Raw genomic sequence first — 19,878 nt, 5'->3', positions numbered from 1 at the left:
GATGGAACTCGAAATGCACACTTCGAACCGGATCTGCAACACTTAGCTGACACGTCGACGCAGCACAGAACCAGTGTTGGTATGCGGGGAGGCGTGCCAAACGAAATGAAGAAGGGTCCGACGCTGTGAAGGTCTTCTTGTCGTTACACAACCTTCCACACTTCATCTAATTCTCGAGTTCGACGTCGCTTCCTTCTCGACCTCGATATCCAGGAACAGAGCGCGACAAGCTCAGCAGCAAGACCTCTACACGCGTGACGGTCTCTGTACGCCAATTTGCTCAGATCCGCTACAGGGTGAACGCTCGCTTATGCTTCATCTCGTCGACACGAACACACAGCGAGCCAGGCCATTTGAATGACTGATCACGCAACTCAGCTCGTGGTATTTAGTAGACTACAACCGTCACAGTCTATCATCAAGCTGATCGTCACACAAAATGGGAGCTGCATGTTGCGCAGGCGCCGCGATGGCCGGTGGAGCTGCTACAGCAGGCCCTACATCTCTGCTTGACGGAACAATATACAGCTTCCTCTCAGCCATTCCTATCGCTCTGTACCACTACTATCCACAAATCACCCTTGTGCTTGCCACTCTCGCCATCTTACTTGCCTCCTCATTCTACCTTCTTCTCATCCTGCTAACACCCGACACGAAGCAAAGTTCTCCCTCCGAGCTTACGTACCTCTCAACCGAAAGTAAAGACGCACAACCACTCGCTGAGATCAAAGACGAAGCAGAGGTGCAACTCAGTGTCGTCGTTCCGGCCTACAACGAGAAGGAGCGATTACCAGTCATGCTCAAAGAGACGGTCGAATTCTTGGAAGGACTGAAAGCTGGGAGACGAAGCTTGATCCAGGGACTCGAAAAGAAAGGAGCTGGTTCGAACAGGCTTCATCTCAACGGTCGCTGTGGGACTGCTGAAGCGGTGCATCGTGCCCTTACTTCTCCGCTGGCCAGCTACGAGATCATTGTCGTCGACGATGGCTCAAACGATAACACCCATCAAGTTGCTCTAGAATTTGCACGCACCTCTCCCTCTCCTTCAGCAATTCGTGTTGTAAGGCTGGTTAAGAACAGAGGCAAAGGTGGAGCAGTTCGTCATGGAGTCCTTCATTCACGCGGTCACGTGATCCTGTTCGCTGATGCCGACGGAGCAACTTCCTTTTCCGACCTCACTAAGCTTTCTCTCACTCTTTCCCATGTTCTTACACCTGCTGGTCACGGTGTTGCGGTGGGCAGCCGCGCGCATATGGTCAAGAGTGACGCTGTTGTGAAGAGGAGCTTTATTCGAAATTTCCTCATGCATTCATTTCACATCTTTCTTACTCTCCTTCTCCGGCCACCTACCCTTGGAGGCTTGCTAAAGAGAATCTCAGGAGGAAAGGGGAAGACGAAGGAGAACTGCAGCGGAAAGAAAGGAGAAAAGCGAGTAGCTCTCCCCGTCCAACCAGAGATCAAAGACACCCAGTGCGGATTCAAACTGTTTACTCGCCCAACTGCTAGACTTGTATTCCCAACAAGTCATATCGACGGGTGGATTTTCGACGTTGAACTCCTCATCCTCGCCCAAACCTCTTCGCAGCTGGCACTGCAACAACACATCCCACCCTCACCCATGCCCGAACAAAGTGAAGGCTTTGGTAAGCAACAAGGAGAACAGAAGGAAGAGCAAGAGGAGGAAGAGTGGATGAAGTTGAAAAGGTTGCCGATCCCAATAGCTGAAGTGGCGGTACACTGGCAGGAAGTGGGTGGAAGTAAGATCGATCTGGTCAGAGATAGTATTAGGATGGCGATGGATTTGGTTGTTATTAGGGCCAATTATGGGATGGGTCGATGGAAGGGTCCTCCGCCCGCTCTCTAGATTTTGGTTCAGTGCTGGAGATGGAGATGTGTTCGCAATCAAAGACGTTCTTCATGTCTCCAAGCAAGATGAGGCTGTTGGTGTCTGATCGGATACAGCTTGTGTTGAGATTGCTTCTGCTACAGTGTCAATGACCTGACGTGATCTCACGAGATGTCGACCTTGAAGACAGATGCCGGCAGTGGCTCCGTCCGCGGAGTTCTCCATTAGCGTCGAGCTAAATTCGGCTTCAACTTCATTTGTCCTCCGGTAGCCGATGGAATTGTCGGCAAGATGTTGCTCCGTCTGCGTACGGAGCTTCTGAGTGAGACTGAGTCGAACGTGTCTTCGACTTCGACTTGCGTTCGTTTCCGACAGCCGAAAGAGATAATTGATGCTGGAACCCAAATTTGACGTGAGGCTCGTCTCGCTTGCAATGTTCGCGAGCTCCTTTCGGAATGGGGTCTGGGCGAGGTTCTCAAATATGACCTTTGCCTTCTCCGCGAAACGATGCCAGTTGTCCCGACGACAGTATTCAAACCCAAAGCCGAACTAAGACTCAGAGCAGAGGCAAGCGACACACCACACGCATACGTGCTCAAAGAGGTTTGTTTGAATCTTGTTCGACTGTAATACAATATGTACATTCTTCCTTCGACAATACGATCAAGCCAAGGCACCGAGAGGATCATAGGGAGGCAACCTGATCGTCTCCTCACCAACTCCTTTCTTGAACAGTGCCCACAGATGCTTGGGAACAAACTCCTTACTAACCACGACCTGGTAGTTGAACTCTTCGAACCACTTGTCACTCATAACCATGAAACCCTTCCCATTACCCACGCCCTCCTCACCCCAGCTGTTCTCCACTCGGTATCTCTCCACCTTTCCTGTCTTGTCGTCGATGTGCACCGCTGTGATGACCATTGCATGCGTCATCGAAGACTCACCGAGCTCGATGCGCTGAGCTTTGGTTAGGCCGAGGGAAATGTTGAATGCCTCGCTGTATCCCAAAAGGTCTTGGTTCATAATACCGCTTTCTTTGTGCGAAAACTGACCCACGTCGCAGCCGAAGAAAACAGGATGACCAGCCTTAATCGACTTGACCACAGCTTGACGCATAACATTCACAGTGGTGTTGACGTAGCTGATGGGTGTGCCTTCCCAAACATTACCCAATCGGTCAACGGTAATGAGCTGGTTGGGGGGATGACGGGGGTCGTGAATCAACGAACAGCGATTTTGGTGGTCAAAAGTACCTGTGTATTCCTCTAGGAACTTCTTGGGTGTGCTGCGGATGGAGATGAACTTTCCATCCCTGTTTCTGTAGTTATACGTGAATTTGGTATCCGGCTGAGGAGGAGTACCAAGAGAGATAACAAGGAGTCGGTAGACCTCTGCCATTTGTTCATCTTTCCTCGCCCGCTGGGCTTGTCGGACTGTTTGAGCGATTTCTTCGCTGCTAGCTTGTTTGCCTTCGCGTGCGTAGAGACTGACGAGTCTGCTGGCGACCTTATCCTTGATCTGTCGCAACTCAAGCGTGTACTCGCGCAACTTCACAGTGACGAGCCAGTTGATCTCCCTAGAGTAGCTCGAGTTGTAACTCTCAGGGAAAACGCTCTTAGGCACAATACCATATTTCTCGAGCAAGTTGGCAACCATATCCCACTGCCCGCCATCGTTGGTAGGTGCAGTTTTGAGAAACCCTACAACTCGCTGATCTAACTTTTCATCCGCTAACTCGATCATATTCTCCAAAAAGTAGTTACTTTTCTCCAGCTTGTCGTAGAACGAAAGATAGCTTTGCGAGAGTTCGAACTCGTCCAATCCGAGAACCTTGGCAGATTGATGTCGGATGACATTGCATGTAGCAAAGAGCCAGCATCGGCCGGAGGAACGCTGGTTTACCACAGGCTTCACCTCGTAAGGAATGGCATGGGAGAAAATATATGCGCAGGAGACTTCGACGTCTCGGCGGTGAAGCGAGGCGGAGATGGAGGCGTTGTGGAGTGTCATCTGTGCCAGACGGGATGCTGTGCTGGATAAAGCAGAGTTCTGCCATTGAGGAAGGGAGGATAGTGAGATTCCGGCTTTGCGTTCAACGGCAGTGGACTTGGGGGAACGACTGAGAGTTTCGGCTTGGATACGAGCAAGACGGTCAGCTGCATGGTGGTTGATCGTTCCATTGCTGCTAGAGGCGTGAGTGGTGGATCGGTCGAGGTTGATGGTGTACTTGGCTTTCTCGTTGTACTGCTCGGAGGAGGAGGCGTACGTGTCTGCCTTGTCGGCGATGGGTTTTGATGCGTAGGAGCCCATGTTGACTGGTTTAGGTTTGCAAGTGTTGCTGAGGAGTATGTGTCTAGGTGGATGGGATACCCGACGGTAATGGAGAAGAGGAGAGGAGGGTGGTGCACCGGCTTTGTATTTGTACCACCAACCGTGCGCTTACTGATTGGGGGGTGGAGCCTAGTCACGCTTTGTGCCACACAGATAAGGACGAAGGAAATGCGGGGAACAGCACCTTGCTTACAGCTCTCGCTCTCTATCAGACACGCAACTCAGCTCACGCTGGCACAATACAGTAATGACGCCCTAACTTAACTCGCCGGTGAACAGAACGGCACATTCACACAGCGAAAGCCGAAGCGGAGGCACAAGCACTGGTCAGCCGAGGACAGCACAGCTTCAATCCGCAGATGTTGTTGAGCCATGTACCTTTGCAGTGACGGCTGATAAGAGTCCGCTAGAACTACAGGGAAACTATGCCGATGCCTATCGCGGCGGTCGATTCGGTTCGGGCCTATGTGATGTATATCCGAATGAGTGAAGTTGGCCAAGTATGTGAGATCGAAATAGAGCTCACATACTTTCACTATATATACCTTAACACCGTCACTGACAACGTCGAGTCGCCTTCAGGTGAGTCGAGTATCCCTCCTACTTAGCAAATTCTACAACCGTCTGACCAGCGGCAACCATTTCATAACCGTTGCCATGACAACGCACAGCTTGGCGCACTTCATGTGCCGTCGTATGCTCCCAAACTTGGCTTTCATCTCGGTCGCGCCAACATCGCGTTTAATTTGGGTCTCCTGGTCCCGAATATTCTGACTTACCGTATTAGACTCTGGAAATTCCGACGTATCTTCAACTCAGCTTCCACAGCAAGGGAGAGGCGGTTTTCATGAGCTGGAGCCAACACACTGATGAGATGGTGGCTAGGCTAACGACGAGGCATCCTTGCAACCAACCCACAAGGAGACACGCTCGGATGAAAAAGTGCTGAGGTGCTTCAGCGTTGTGTGACGTGGCAACCAAAGCTGACGAAGAGCGTATCTCCTTGTTAATGTTGGTGAGTCGCAAAGAACAAAGATCCATTCTTAGAAGCTCAGGGGCAGTACGGCCCACCGCTTCAAAGCTGAATACGGTCTGTAGAGGCCCGAAGGTCAAGTATGTATAGAGCGGGGCATGGCACACTGTCTTCCTCCCAAGCTTCACATATCCAAACCCTCCTACCATCTTACTCAAGTTCTATCATCATGATCGGCTTCAAGTAAGTCTCAATCTCCCTGCTTCTACTCAGCGCAGTCCACGCCGCACTCCAGCGCCCCTGTATTAAATCCAAAGTAGACGCACTTGAAGGGTACGGGCACGGCGACGCCACCATCTGCTATTCTGGTCACAACTCTATACTCAAAAACGACAAGTTCACGGACAAGAGCAAGGGCATGTTCGGCTATCTTCATCACTACAAATGTAACGGCGCTGACGTCCACTGTTTCTGGATAAAGGCTCCCAACCAATGGAGAGGGTATGCTGGCATGGACTATGAGAACATGGCTATGTGGTCGTCCCTCAGATGCAAATTTGATAAGGACAGTGTTACACTTACCTGCGAGTGATCGCTTGTTCGCCAGACCTTCCCATCCAATCCTTGCAATACACATGTTCACCAATCGTCAATCGAAGCCATCCCCGAGAAAGTTGTGCCTGAAAGAATGCAATGTGTTGAATAGATGCGAATTATGTACAATACAGATAGAGTTGCCGTTGAGGGAAATGTCAGTTGCTGCTGCAAGTCTTACGACAGCAAACGAGTAAGAATGTTAGCATTTGTCTTGGAAATACGATCGTAGATCTCACGAACGTCATTCTCGGACACGCCCGAGATATCTGCCATCAAGTAAGCCACATCCTTATGCGAATCCGAATGCTGCTTGTCGACGTTGAACGATCCCAAGATCTCGTTGACTGCACGCAACGAGCCAGGCTGGTTCTGATGGACGTAGCAGATACGAATGACTCTGGAGTCGGCTTCGGTAATTGCACGCAGATCGACTTCTGGGAAGTTGACTGCACCGATCGAGCCACCGACATTGATGTATCGGATCAAAGCGTCGGAAACTTCGATACCGATCATGCGTTGTGCTTCTTCGGTGGAGCCGCCAATGTGAGGGGTGAGCATGACGTTGGGGAGTTGGTAGAGTTCCGAAGCCCAGCTGTTGAGTTCGTTGGAGAAGGTGCCAGGTCCAGAAGCGGCGGGTTCTTTGGGGAAGACATCGACGGCTGCGCCAGCGAGGTGACCAGATTTGAGACCTTCGACGAGAGCAGGGATGTCGACGACGCTTCCTCGTGCATTGTTGATGAGGTAGGAGCCCTTCTTCATCGCCTTGATCTGCTCGGCGCGGATCATGTTCTTGGTCTCGGCAAGCTCGGGGACGTGCAACGAGACAAAGTCGGCGGATCCGAGAAGCTCGTTGAGAGTGGGCACTTGCCTGGCGGAACCGAGAGGCATGAGAGGAACGACATCGTAGTAAATGACGTGCATACCCATTGCCTCGGCAAGGACGGAAAGTTGCGATCCGATGTGTCCATATCCCACAATACCAAGAACCTTGCCTCGCACCTCGTAGCATCCCTTGGAGACCTTGTTCCAGGTTCCAGCACGCATTTCGTTGACACGGTCACAAAGTTGACGCGAAAGGCTGATCATCTCACCGATGACCAACTCAGCAACCGAGCGCGAGTTGGCGAAGGGAGAGTTGAAAACAGCAACACCGGCCTTGGCAGCAGCTTCGAGGTCGACCTGGTTGGTACCGATACAGAAGCAACCGACAACGAGCAACTTGTGAGCGGCGCGGAAGACTTTGTCTGTGAGCTTGGTCTTGCTGCGAATACCGATGGCGTGATATTGTCCAATGTTCTGGATGAGCTCCTCTTCGCTCCAAGCCTTTGTGTTGAAGTCGACCTGATATCCTTGCTCTTTGAGCATCTTGACAGCACCCTGGGAGACGTTTTCGAGCAAGAGAATCTTGATGTCACCCGTGTCAAAGGGAGTCAAGAGACGCGGTGCCGAGAGAGGCACAGACTGTGAAGCAGCACGAGCGCGAGTGGGCGAGAACGAAGTGGAAGGCGAAGTGGAGGGGTGGATAGCACTGCCATTGGCGAGCAGCTGAGCAGCTTGTTGTGCTGCCATCATAGCAGAGAAAGAGCCGGCGTTGGCGGGCGGCGAGAAGCCAGCGCGGTGGAAAGCTTGTCCATGTGTTTCAGTCATTTTTCTGTGTGAGGCAGATCCTTGGAGGCGAAAAAGGAAGTCCGGGTTTGTTGAGATGATGGTGAGAGGAAAGGAGGAGAAGGTGTCGAAAGCGCAGCGAGTGTTGTATGCGGACTTTAGCTGCACAGGGTCACAAACAGACAGTCGGATGTGCCTGCGCTCGAGCCTTTGTTCACACTCTGATTTATTCCAGCATCACTGACTATTCAATCAATCACACTTGATACAGTAGTACCGGTTCTCTCACACGCCCCGCTTGACCGTTCGTTGCTCAGGTTGCGTGCGACTCTGATCAATTCTTCAAAACCTGCAAAAAGAAAAAAGAAAAAAGAAAAAAGAAAAAAGAAAAAAGAAAAAAGAAAAAAGAAAAAAGAAAAAAGAAATAATACAGTCGCATCCAAAATTGCCCAGCATCTTTTAGGATAATTAAATGCTCATCACCACACATCAACTTCACTTCTCAAGAGCTGGTATCCTCAATTAAGTGTAGCTTGTGACATATTGTTGGAAAGCTGAGATTGAGAGCTACAAGTACACATAAGTTTTGTTGTGATTAGACCACATTTGTGCACAGTGAAAGTGCCACAACTTTTTTTGAGTGTAAAGCTCCTCCTAAATTACTATAAACTATACTTTAGTATTTTGTATGGCCCCCTTTTGCAACCCTTACAGCCTGTAACCTCCTTGGCATCAACTTTATGAGTGCCTGGACTGATTCCTTGGGAAAAGTTGCCCAAAACCTGTTGATAGCTGCAATAAGTTGAGCTTTGTTCTTGATAGTATATCTTTGCTGATATAGCTGCTTTTTCAGCTGCTGCCACACATGTTCTATAGGATTCAGGTCTGGAGACATTGCAGGCCAGGGCAATACATTGATTTTGACCCCCTCCAGGTACTCCTTGGTGACTTTGGCAGTGTGAGGGCAGGCATTGTCTTGCTGAAAGATCACTTTATCCCTTGGTAGAATTCTCTGTATATTCTTCCACTTCAAGATGCTACCAGGCACTGCTTCCTCCAGCAACTCAATGCAATGCTCCAAATTCAGTTTTCCATCTATATAAACCATTAGACCTAGGCCTTCTGTCAGAGGTTGCATGCCTGAAACCCGAAATCTGTAGTAAAAAGACAACTACTACTGATCTTAGTAAGATCCATGGTAAAGGCCCTTTATTATTATTCTTGCTGAAATCTGTTGTAGAAGCCTTCTATGACTTTTCTCACTCAAATATGTGGTAGCTTGAAGGTTATTGCAGGTTTTGACTGACCACTGGGGACACTCTGTCCAGAGGTAGCTTGGCACAATCAATAACAATGTGAACTTGTACTGACACCAAGGTCTGGTGTGAATATGATTGCTGGTGGCATCAACACAAGTGTCCAGTGTGTTGACTGAGTGCTTGAGGTGATCCCCAGACTGCAGTGGATGACTGCCTTCAGTTCTATCTTTATCCAGACTGCTGGTTTGCTATGAACTGCCTTTGGACATCAGTGAGCAGTGATACAACACATGCACTACAATGGAAGCAATCTACTTGATTGTGACTATACTGACTGAAACTAATATATACTTATGCTGAAGTGATAACTAGTTATGTATGGTGTAGAGTGGATGAGCATCCACTCATCCACCTATGGTGAGAAGGTATGCTTATATACATCTTTTGCAGTGTCACCTGCAACACTGCTCTGGCTCTCTCTCCAGAGAGTACCCTCTTCGTCGAGTGCTATATAGGGGTCCCTGTAGCACCACTCCTGTCCTTCTTGAGCAGTGTGTCGACCTCCTTGACACAGCTCTTCCTCCTCATGAACTATATGCCAGTGTCAGTGACACAGCTCTCCTTCCTCTTAACCAGCAACTGTTCTCTTGACTCCTATCTTGTGAACCCCTGAGTGGTAACTGTCTGCATGCTTCTGAGCTTGGTTCCCTTCTTGGCAACACTTGGTCCTCCTTTGCATGTGAAGTCCACCATACAACCATCTTTGCCACTGATCTCCACAGAATCTGCCATACGATCATGCTTACTGTGGATTCTGGTGGGATTCATGATATCAACTTCACTCATGCTGATCTAGGTGAGATCTGTAATAGTGCTGTCTCTACCACAGATCTCAGTGAACTCTGCTGCAAATCCTATGATCAGCCCGATTCCTAGATTCCTGCGTGTCAGGGGTCTCGCGCCTGAAACCCAGGTCGGTCTGTCGAGATACATGGTGACTATCAAACTGTGCGACAGCTATTGTCTTGGTATCTGTCTCAACGAGCTAGTTGTTTGGCGACTATCAAGTTGCACAGTGACAGCGGGTGGCATTCATTGTATATACTATTGTAGGTTTCAGCTGACCTCTGTGGACACTCCATTCAGGGGTAGCTTGGCACAATCAATATCAATGCATAGGTTATGATGACACCAAGGTCTGATGTGAGTGTTGATGATGATGAGGTTGATGGTGTTGGTGATAAGGTTGGTGGCATCAACATGAGTGTCCAGTGTGTTGACTGATGCTTGAGGTGATCTCCGGACCACAGTGGACTACTGCCTTCGGATCTATCTATATCTGGACCGCTAACCTGCTATGGGCACCTTCAGATGTCAGGTAGTGGTGATACAACACACACACTATGATGAGGAGCAACCTTGATAGATTGCTGCTATGCTGACTGAAAACTAATGAGTACTTATGTTTCTAAAGTATTGACTAGTTGTATGGTGAGTGTAGAGTGGATGAGGATCCACTTGACCTTTGATGATGAGAAAGCATGGTTATATACCTCTTCACAGCATCGCCAGCGATGCTGTTCCTGCTCTCTCTCCAGAGAGTACCTTCTTCATCGAGTACTGCTCAGGGGCCTCTCCTGCTTGCTTGGCACCCCTGTGCCTCTTGAGCTGTGTCGACTCCTTCGACACTGCTCCTCCTCCTTGCTATCCTGCTGCTTGTTTGGCACCCTTGTGCCTCCTGAGTGGTGTCAACTCCTTTGACTCTTGTCTCTCAAGCCCCTGAGTGGTAACCATCTGCATGCTCCTTGGGCTTGGTCCTCTTCATGGCTGTGCCTGCTCCTTGAGCTTGGTCCTCCTCGTGGCTGTGCCTGGCCCTCCTCGCATATGGCTCGGTCCTCCTTTGCATGTGAGTCTGTAGGAGTCCATGGTCTCCATGGAGACTGCACTATGACCATGCTCTCTACTGGTATCAACTAGGTCCCTTCGATACCTGTGCTCCTTCCATATGAATCAGTGACCCTCCTGCTTCTTGAGCATCCAGGTCCATGACACTACCCCCCTCTTAAGAGCTGAGCTCCGTTGAGGCATGCTCTGGTCTGGTTCATGCTGACTCCTCCTCCTCCTCGACAACATCGCCAACATCACCCTTCCTCCTTCTCTCAACATCATTCTCCTTCCTCCTTCTCTCTCTATTCCTCCTGTTCTCTCCTCCTCCCTCTACTTTGTCTACTCGCTTGTCCCCCCTCCGACACCTCATACTCCTGGATGAGGTCGGGGCAGTTGAGGTTCTCTACTGGTTCCCATGAAGCAGCTTCTTCTGAGTACCCTCTCCACAACACTTTGTACTTGGTAGTCCCATGGTGTGAATGCTTGTCGATGAGTGCTTTGACTTCGAAATCAAGGTCCTCATCTGGAAGTGATGGTATGGTGGGCTGTTCAGCTCATTGAGGAAGAGAACTTGTTCTTGCTGGTTTGAGCATGGAGATGTGGAACACATCATGCACCCTAAGGTTTGCTGGCAATGTGATCCGATAAGCTCAGCATCCTACTCGTTCCTGAACTGGGTAGGGTCCTGCAAACCAAGTATCTAACTTGGGTGTGGGTCTCCTTGTCTTCCAGTTTCAATGGTTGATATAGACCATATCACCCACCTTGAACTCAATGTCCTTGTGCTTCCTGTTATACTGGTCTACTGATCTATGTTGTGCCTCTCTGATCTGCTCCTGGAGGTACTTGCAATGCTCCTTTCCATCCATGAGGTACTTGAAGCGACCTGGATCATTGACTCCTAGTTGTTGAGGGATGTCAGGATGGGCTTTGGGGTTCCATCCATAGCATGCAAAGAATGGTGAGACACCAATGCTGTTGTGGACCATGTTGTTGTATACAAAGGCTGCAGTGTCCAGCAGGTTGGCCCAGTCATTCTGCTCATAGTTGCAGTACATCCTTAGGTACTGTTCTATGACCTGATTGACCCTCTCTGTCTGACCATCAGTTTGAGGATGGTAAGCCATGCTAAGTGAGTGCTTCACACCCATTTGCTCTGTGAATGCCTTCCATGCTCCTGATATGAACTGCCTGCCTCAGTCTGAGACCATGTGATCTGGGTATCCAAAGAGTCTAACCATGTGTCTGTATAGCAACACTGCAGTCTGTTTGGCCGTGACTGTCTTATGGGTTGGAGCTAGTATGGCAAACTTGGTTAACCTGTTGACAATGACTAAGATAGAGTCATAGGTCTTGGGGTCATACTTCTTCAATGGTGGTAGTCCTTTGATGAAGTCGAGGGATATGGAGCCCCAAGGCCTGTCTGGTGTTGCTAATGGCTGTAGCAAACCATATGGATGGTGATGAGGAGCTTTGTACCTAGCACATACAGGGCAACTTGCTACATAGTCTGCAATCCAAGCTGTCATGTTTGGCCACCAGTAATGTCATTGGGCTGCCTTGATGGTAGCATCTCTTCCTACATGTCCAGCAGTGATACCATCATGGCATTGGGTCATCACCATGAATCGCAGATGCTCTACAGAGAGAGACTGTCCATCTACCTCTTTAGCACTCCTTGAGTGTCGGTTGTTGGTCCTCCCTGGCATGATCACTTTGGGGATAACCAACCTTCCTCCACTGTACCATAGGTTGTCCTTGACCCCGAAGGGCTTCTTTGTATGTATCTCCTGTAGCTCTTGGTCTAAGGGCTGGAAGATCTTGACCAGGTCTCTGAGACCCTTTGATGCTATGGACTCCATCGAGAGCATAGGGGCCACTAGGGTCGAGTCATGGTCTGCTGTCTCCTTGAACACTCGAGGAGGCAGTAGTTGCCTCACATTGTGATCCTGCTCTTCACCAGCTGGTTGCATGTCAGTCCTTCTGGTGAGAGCATCGGGCTCTCCACCTTTGTCTCCTGGTCGATACTGCAGTATGAAGTCGAAGTCTGCTAGCAGTATTGCCCATCGAGCCTGTTGACCTGTGATGCGTCTTTGGGACTTGAAGTACTTGAGGGCTTCATGGTCGGTGAGGATGACCAGTTGACTTGGTAGTCCAGCTAGCATGTGTCGCCACTGAGTAAGGCAAGCGACCACAGCTAGGAGCTCCTTGTCATGGATCTCATAGTTCTTCTCAGCAGAGGACATCTTCCTAGAGTAGAAGGCCACTGGGTGCCATCAACCCTCATGCTCCTGCTTGAGTACTCCTGCTATAGCAAAGTCACTTGCATCAGTCTCCAACCTTGTTGAAAGGTGGTAGTCGAAGTGCTGAAGCACTCCTGCTGATGTGAATGCCTGGATGAGCATGTGGAAGGCCTGCTGGGCCTCCTCTGATAGCTCAAACTTCTTGAACCATTCTGTAGGCTTTACCAGTGATGTCAAGGGCTTGGCTATGCGAGCAAAGTGGGCTATGAACCTTCAATAGAAGTTGGCAAAACCCAGGAACCTTTGGATGTCATGGATTGACTCTGGCATTGGCCACTCCTTGACAGTGCACACCTTTCCAGATCTATGCCCATCGGCTTGATGATGTACCCCAGGAACTCGACTATCTTGGTGTGGAACTCACACTTCGACAGCTTAGCAAAGAGCCTGTTGCTCCTTAAGTGAGTGAGGACCTCAGTGACATGCTTCACATGTGCCTCTTCAGTGTCACTGAAGATCAGGAAGTCATCTAGGTATACCACTACATATACTCCAATGATGTCTCAGAAGATGTCATTGATGAATGACTGGAAGTGAGCTGGAGCATTAGCTAGGCCAAAAGGCATCACTAGGTACTCATAGAGTCCCAACTGCATGCCAAAAGCTGTCTTCCATTCATCTCCTTTAGCAATCCAGATGAGGTTGTATGCTGCTCTAAGGTCTAGCTTGGTATAGATCCTTGCCTTCCTGAGTAGGAACAGCTGCTCCTCGATGAGGGGCAGTGGTGCCCTGTTCTTGACAGTGATCTCGTTGAGACCTCAGTAGTCCACACAGAGTCTGAGACCTCCATCCTTCTTTGGTACAAAGAGCACTGGTGATTGTGCTGGGCTCTTCGATGGTCTTATGAACCCCTTCTCGAGGTTCTCATCCAAGTACCTCCTCAACTCAGACATCTCCTTGGGTCCCTTAAGGTACAGGGGCCCTTGAGGTGGCTTACCTCCTTCTATCAACTTGAGGTGGAGATCATGCTTGGTATGATGGGGCAGCTTGTCTGCTTCCACCTCATCGAACACATCTCGCAGGTGTTGGTATGGCTTTGGTATGTCTGCAGCTGTCACCACCTTGTCCACCTCTACCTCCATCTCTACTCCTTTGTCTGCGCCTGTAGGTACAAAACCAAAGGCCAGGAGTGATGATGGTGGCTCCTCCAACAGCATGAACCCTATGGGTCCATCTTCCAGAGCTGCTTGTAGTATGTGCTCTGCTGAGACAAACTCGTTTCCATGAAGGGTCAGTCTCCACATGGTTAGGTCCCCTGCTCCTGCTGCTTCAGGGGGTCTCCTTGGGGATCAGTCCTGCTCCTGAGTCTTGAACTCCAGCTGGCCCATATCCCATTGTATAGTGGGTTTGAGCCTCTGTAGCTTGGTGAACCCCAGGATGAGGTCATAGTCAGCAGTGTCGGCCACTGAAGCTTTGACCACACCCAGATTGTGTGTACCAATAGATACCTGCATGCTCGCAGAACTATTGATGGAGAGTTGGTGTCCAGTGACACCATGGATTGATCTTGTTTTTATGGGTTTTGTGGGTATTTGGTACTTACTGATGAAAGAATCTGAGACTATGGACAAACCAGCACCAGTATCAGCCAGTATACGAGCAGGATGGTCTTGAACCATTCCAGAGAGCTCCAGTACTGCTTTGCCTCCACTGGTAGAGAAACATACTTGACAATCTTGATATATACAGAGTGATGGTGAGGAGGTTTGTAGAGCAATGCATGCCATCAGTGCATCACCCCACTGACGTTTCCCTCGTCATCACCATTATCATGCTCCTCCTCCTCATGATCAGGGTCCATGGATTGCTGGTATGAGCTGAGGTCCATGGCCTCAGGGTCACCCATCTCGGTGCTGCCGGTGTGGCCATCTCCTGAGTTGGTGGCTTCCTCGAAGGGGTCTGTTGTGGTGACCATGACCTTTGGACCCATGGGTCGAGAGCTAAGAGAATCTATCTGTTACGGGATCGGGAATCAGGTAACCAAACCGAACATAGTGAGCAGTAAAACCACTACACCAGCTAGACCCTTAGCTGGTGTACCTGATTCACACAACACTGAAGTATAAGCATTTTCACTCCCAAATGCTCCAGACTCGGAGAACGGAATTCCTATTCCGGTGACACTATCCTCCTGCTGGGGCAGTCTCTGGCCCAATGGCCGATACCCTTGCATACATGACAGGTGTTGGTACCTGATGGAGCAGGGCTTCCTTGCTTCGAGGTTTGGGTAGGTTGATGAGGAAGGGGTCGATTAGTGTCATGGGCCTAAATGCTCAGGAAGCAGGAGGGTCACTGGTTCATATGGAAGGAGCACAGGTATCGAAGATCTAGTCGATACCAGTAGAGAGCATGGTCATAGTGCAGTCTCCATGGAGACCATGGACTCCTACAGACTCACATGCAAAGGAGGACCGAGCCATATGCGAGGAGGGCCAGGCACAGCCATGAGGAGGACCAAGCTCAAGGAGCAGGCACAGCCACGAAGAGGACCAAGCTCAAGGAGCAGGCACAGCCACGAAGAGGACCAAGCTCAGATGGTTACCACTCAGGGGCTCGAGAGACAAGTGTCGAAGGAGTCGACACCAGGTCATGAGGAGGAGGAGCAGTGTCGAAGGAGTCGACACAGCTCAAGAGGCACAGGGGTGCCAAGCAGGAGAGGCCCCTGAGCAGTACTCGATGAAGAAGGTACTCTCTGGAGAGAGAGCAGGAGCAGCATCGCTGGCGATGCTGTGAAGAGGTATATAACCATGCTTTCTCATCATCAAAGGTCGAGTGGATCCTCATCCACTCTACACTCACCATACAACTAGTCAATACTTTAGAAACATAAGTACTCATTAGTTTTCAGTCAGCATAGCAGCAATCTATCAAGGTTGCTCCTCATCGTAGTGTGTGTGTTGTATCACCACTACCTGACATCCGAAGGCGCCCATAGCAGGTTAGCGGTCCGGATATAAATAGAACCAAAGGCAGTAGTCCACTGTGGTCCAGGGATCACCTCAAGCATCAGTCAACACACTGGACACTCGTGTTGACACCACCAACCTCATCACCAACACCATCAACATCATCATCATTGACATTCACCAACCTTATCACCAACACCATCAACCTCATCATCATCAACACTCACACCAGACCTTGGTGTCATCATAATCTACACATTGATATCGATTGTGCCAAGCTACCCCTGAACGGAGTGTCCACAGAGGTCAGCCGAAACCTACAATAGTATATACATGAACGCCACCCATCGCGCAACTTGATAGTCACCAAATGACTAGCTCGCCGAGACAGATACCGAGACAATAGCTGTTGCACAGTTTGATAGTCACTGAGTATCTCGACAGACCGACCTGGGTTTCAGGCGCGAGACCCCTGACACCCAGTTCTTAGTGGAGGTGACGTGGCATTTGGGAGTGAGTGTCTAGCCGAGGACTGCTGTAGTAGCATCCTCTGTCAATCGATCTCCTCAACCTCTCGGTACCACTCCCATCTCTTCCCAGGTGGGTTCCTCTCGAACTTCTCCTGTATGCTGCAAGTGAGACTTCCTCTGAAGAGATCAATCACTAGCTCATTGTCATCTAGGTTGACCTGTCCCTCCAAGTCTCTGAACCACTCTACATGACATGTGGTGGCACCAGGAGCATCACTTGTGAGTCTGAGAGCCAACAGCTTGTTGTATGCCTCCATCCTAGCATTGTGTGGGTTGAACTGCTCTGACAGTTGCTCTGTGAAGTAGTGCCAATCATTGAACAACCTTCCTTCTCTAGCTCTATCAATATGGAGCTTGGAGGTCCACCACTCTCATGCAGTCCCTTCCAGTTGAGCACCCATGTGATTGATCATCCTAGACTGCTCATACACCTGGTTGAACTTAAACCATGCTTCAGCTTCTAGAATGAAGATCTCCACATCTCGGGGATTGAACTTTGGAAAGGGGGTGGCAATGGGCTTTGACCAGTTAAGCTCTGCCATGATGCTAGAGTCCTCCTCCTGATCAAGAGCATAGTGTTCTGTCCTGCTCTTGTTGTATGGATCCACCCTGGACTTGACATATCTTGGCCCAGTGGGCGAAGCATACTTCTCGTAGTTGGCATCATCCTGCTCATCCAGGTTGACAAATGAGACTGATCGTCTTGGTTGGGGAGCCGGAGTAGGAGTATGTGGGTCTCCTATCATAGACTCATCTCCTCCTCCTGCTTGTTCCTCTGAGTGGGAGAGGTCAATCATCTCCTCCCTGCTCAGATGAGCTCGTTGTAATCATTCCTCTCGTTGTCCTTGCCTGGTAAGCTCTAGCTGGGCTTCCAATAGAGTGAGTAGTCTATCGAGCTTATTGTTGAGGTCTGGATCCATCATGGTGATCATGAGGAGCTGCTTGAATGATCCACTCTAATGTCAGGGGTCTCACGCCTGAAACCCAGGTCGGTCTGTCGAGATACATGGTGACTATCAAACTGTGCGACAGCTATTGTCTTGGTATCTGTCTCAACGAGCTAGTTGTTTGGCGACTATCAAGTTGCGCAGTGACAGCGGGTGGCATTCATTGTATATACTATTGTAGGTTTCAGCTGACCTCTGTGGACACTCTGTTCAGGGGTAGCTCAGCACAATCAATATCAATGCGTAGGTTATGATGACACCAAGGTCTGGTGTGAGTGTTGATGATGATGAGGTTGATGGTGTTGGTGATAAGGTTGGTGGCATCAACATGAGTGTCCAGTGTGTTGACTGATGCTTGAGGTGATCTCCGGACCACAGTGGACTACTGCCTTCGGATCTATCTATATCCGGACCGCTAACCTGCTATGGGCACCTTCGGATGTCAGGTAGTGGTGATACAACACACACACTACGATGAGGAGCAACCTTGATAGATTGCTGCTATGCTGACTGAAAACTAATGAGTACTTATGTTTCTAAAGTATTGACTAGTTGTATGGTGAGTGTAGAGTGGATGAGGATCCACTCGACCTTTGATGATGAGAAAGCATGGTTATATACCTCTTCACAGCATCGCCAGCGATGCTGTTCCTGCTCTCTCTCCAGAGAGTACCTTCTTCATCGAGTACTGCTCAGGGGCCTCTCCTGCTTGCTTGGCACCCCTGTGCCTCTTGAGCTGTGTCGACTCCTTCGACACTGCTCCTCCTCCTTGCTATCCTGCTGCTTGTTTGGCACCCTTGTGCCTCCTGAGTGGTGTCAACTCCTTTGACTCTTGTCTCTCGAGCCCCTGAGTGGTAACCATCTGCATGCTCCTTGGGCTTGGTCCTCTTCATGGCTGTGCCTGCTCCTTGAGCTTGGTCCTCCTCATGGCTGTGCCTGGCCCTCCTCGCATATGGCTCGGTCCTCCTTTGCATGTGAGTCTGTAGGAGTCCATGGTCTCCATGGAGACTGCACTATGACCATGCTCTCTACTGTTATCAACTAGATCTTCGATACCTGTGCTCCTTCCATATGAACCAGTGACCCTCCTGCTTCTTGAGCATCCAGGTCCATGACACTTACCATCTGGTCCAAAGAAGTTGATCTTTGTCTCATTGGACCATACCACATTCTTCCAATCCTCAACAGTCATGTCCTTGTGCTCATTAGCAAATTTGTGATGGGCTTTGTAATGTCTTGAGTAGCTTTGGTTTTTTCACTAACCTCCATGCTTTGTAATGACAGTAATGAAGTGCTTTCCTTACTGTGGTTGGGCAAGCTGTGACTTGGAATGTCTCCTGCAGTGCTTGACATGCTTTCCTGACAGTGGAGGTGCAATTGAGCTTGAAATAGTGGTCCAGGAAGTGAACATGACAGGGCTGGAGTTTTTTCAGCCAGCCCCCCTTTGATTTTGGAACATCAGTTGGGGTGCTTTTGCTGATGCAATTCACAGTAGACTTGCTCATACCAAGTTGATCAGCAACTGAATGGGTAGATTCCCCATTTTGGAAGTAAAAGAGTGCAGATCAGCACTTCTCTGGGGTGGTTTTCAGCATGATGGTATAGATATGATGGTGTCAGACTGGAAGTGCTGCTGGATCACTCACAATCATCTGATTGAGCTGAAACTTCCCACATCACTACTTTTGATGTATATGAAGGCTCCCACCAAGCTACATTGCAAGTTTCATTGTAGTCAAAAGCCCACAAGGTCAGGAATGGAGTGGTGTTGCTATTTGGCAGCATGCTCCATAATCTGTCCCACAATAAAAAAATTCTCAGCTCTTGTTCAAAGCATGATTTTCTCAGGCAATGTCAATATCAATTACACAGTCTTGGTGAAAAGAAGCAAAGCTTTCAGATGATATCAGACAGTATGGCAATACAATATATGGCTATTGAGCATTGGAGTGATGTGTGGTGACATGTAAAATCATGGGACAGTTTACACACAAGCTGTATATACAAATGTGTGGCACATGCCAAAAGTGGGAGCACTCCTACTTCATGATCCATCTTGACAATGAGCAGGACTGTGTTGTACCTGATCTCCATGTAGATCTTCTCCTCTGTGTCCTGATTACTTTTATGTCAGCATGTATCATCATATTGGAATGTTTCCCTAGGCAATTTCTTCAGTCAATTAAGTATATATGTTTCTGTCTAAAACAGCAGTGACATCGTACTCAGACTCTCCCCAATCACCAGTTATCGGGGCCTAAACTTCAACAACTGTATGCTCAACTTTGAGCGTTCTTGAAGCAAGGAGGAGCTATACACTCTTCCATCGGTATGGTCACAAGGGGCATGTGATGGACCGAGATCTGACAGAGCACGGAAATGATGAACGTTCAAGTCAAGGCAAAGTGACTCGAGGAAATCTTCGCGACTCTCGTGCACGTTGAGTAACTCTTGCGCAATCACGCCTTATTCATCTCTCGCATCGCCGATCTGGCAACCTAATACCAGAGCTATCACGATCAGGGCTCAGGATGTAAGATCGAAAGAAAATCCGCGTCCTGTCAAGTTGTGCCAGAGGGACATGCCGAATGGCTCATCACCGTTACCCATGCTCCTGCTGGTACTTGCAGACGAGACTGTCGATACTGCAAAGACGGGCGAGATTATTTGAAGGAAAGGTGAAGACTGCTT

At 49.4% G+C, this 19,878-nt stretch overlaps 4 protein-coding genes across 4 annotated transcripts; 1 reads left to right on the top strand and 3 right to left on the bottom strand.

Moving 5' to 3' along the window:
* Positions 1–439: 439 nt before the first annotated feature.
* UHO2_01836 (uncharacterized protein) lies at positions 440–1,864 on the top strand (the record flags this gene model as incomplete). The annotated part of the gene is made up of 1 exon (XM_041559273.1): positions 440–1,864. One exon carries the CDS (start codon positions 440–442, stop codon positions 1,862–1,864), a length of 1,425 nt encoding a protein of 474 aa, XP_041415207.1.
* A 645-nt stretch (positions 1,865–2,509) lies between these two features.
* UHO2_01835 (uncharacterized protein) lies at positions 2,510–4,159 on the bottom strand (the record flags this gene model as incomplete). Its single annotated transcript, XM_041559272.1, has 1 exon — positions 2,510–4,159. The coding sequence occupies one exon, from the start codon at positions 4,157–4,159 to the stop codon at positions 2,510–2,512; it is 1,650 nt and encodes a 549-aa protein (XP_041415206.1).
* A 1,765-nt stretch (positions 4,160–5,924) lies between these two features.
* UHO2_01834 (putative 3-phosphoglycerate dehydrogenase) lies at positions 5,925–7,397 on the bottom strand (the record flags this gene model as incomplete). Its single annotated transcript, XM_041559271.1, has 1 exon — positions 5,925–7,397. One exon carries the CDS (start codon positions 7,395–7,397, stop codon positions 5,925–5,927), a length of 1,473 nt encoding a protein of 490 aa, XP_041415205.1.
* Positions 7,398–16,263: 8,866 nt separating this feature from the next.
* Positions 16,264–17,037, bottom strand: UHO2_01833 (uncharacterized protein; the record flags this gene model as incomplete). The annotated part of the gene is made up of 2 exons (XM_041559270.1): positions 16,264–16,535; positions 16,638–17,037. 2 exons carry the CDS (start codon positions 17,035–17,037, stop codon positions 16,264–16,266), a joined length of 672 nt encoding a protein of 223 aa, XP_041415204.1.
* Between the last annotated feature and the right edge of the window lie 2,841 nt (positions 17,038–19,878).

The sequence above is a fragment of the Ustilago hordei genome (genome assembly GCF_900519145.1).
Source record: "Ustilago hordei strain Uho2 genome assembly, contig: UHO2_contig_03, whole genome shotgun sequence".
Classification (NCBI taxonomy): domain Eukaryota; kingdom Fungi; phylum Basidiomycota; class Ustilaginomycetes; order Ustilaginales; family Ustilaginaceae; genus Ustilago; species Ustilago hordei.
This window is presented reverse-complemented; position numbering and strand designations above follow the sequence as displayed.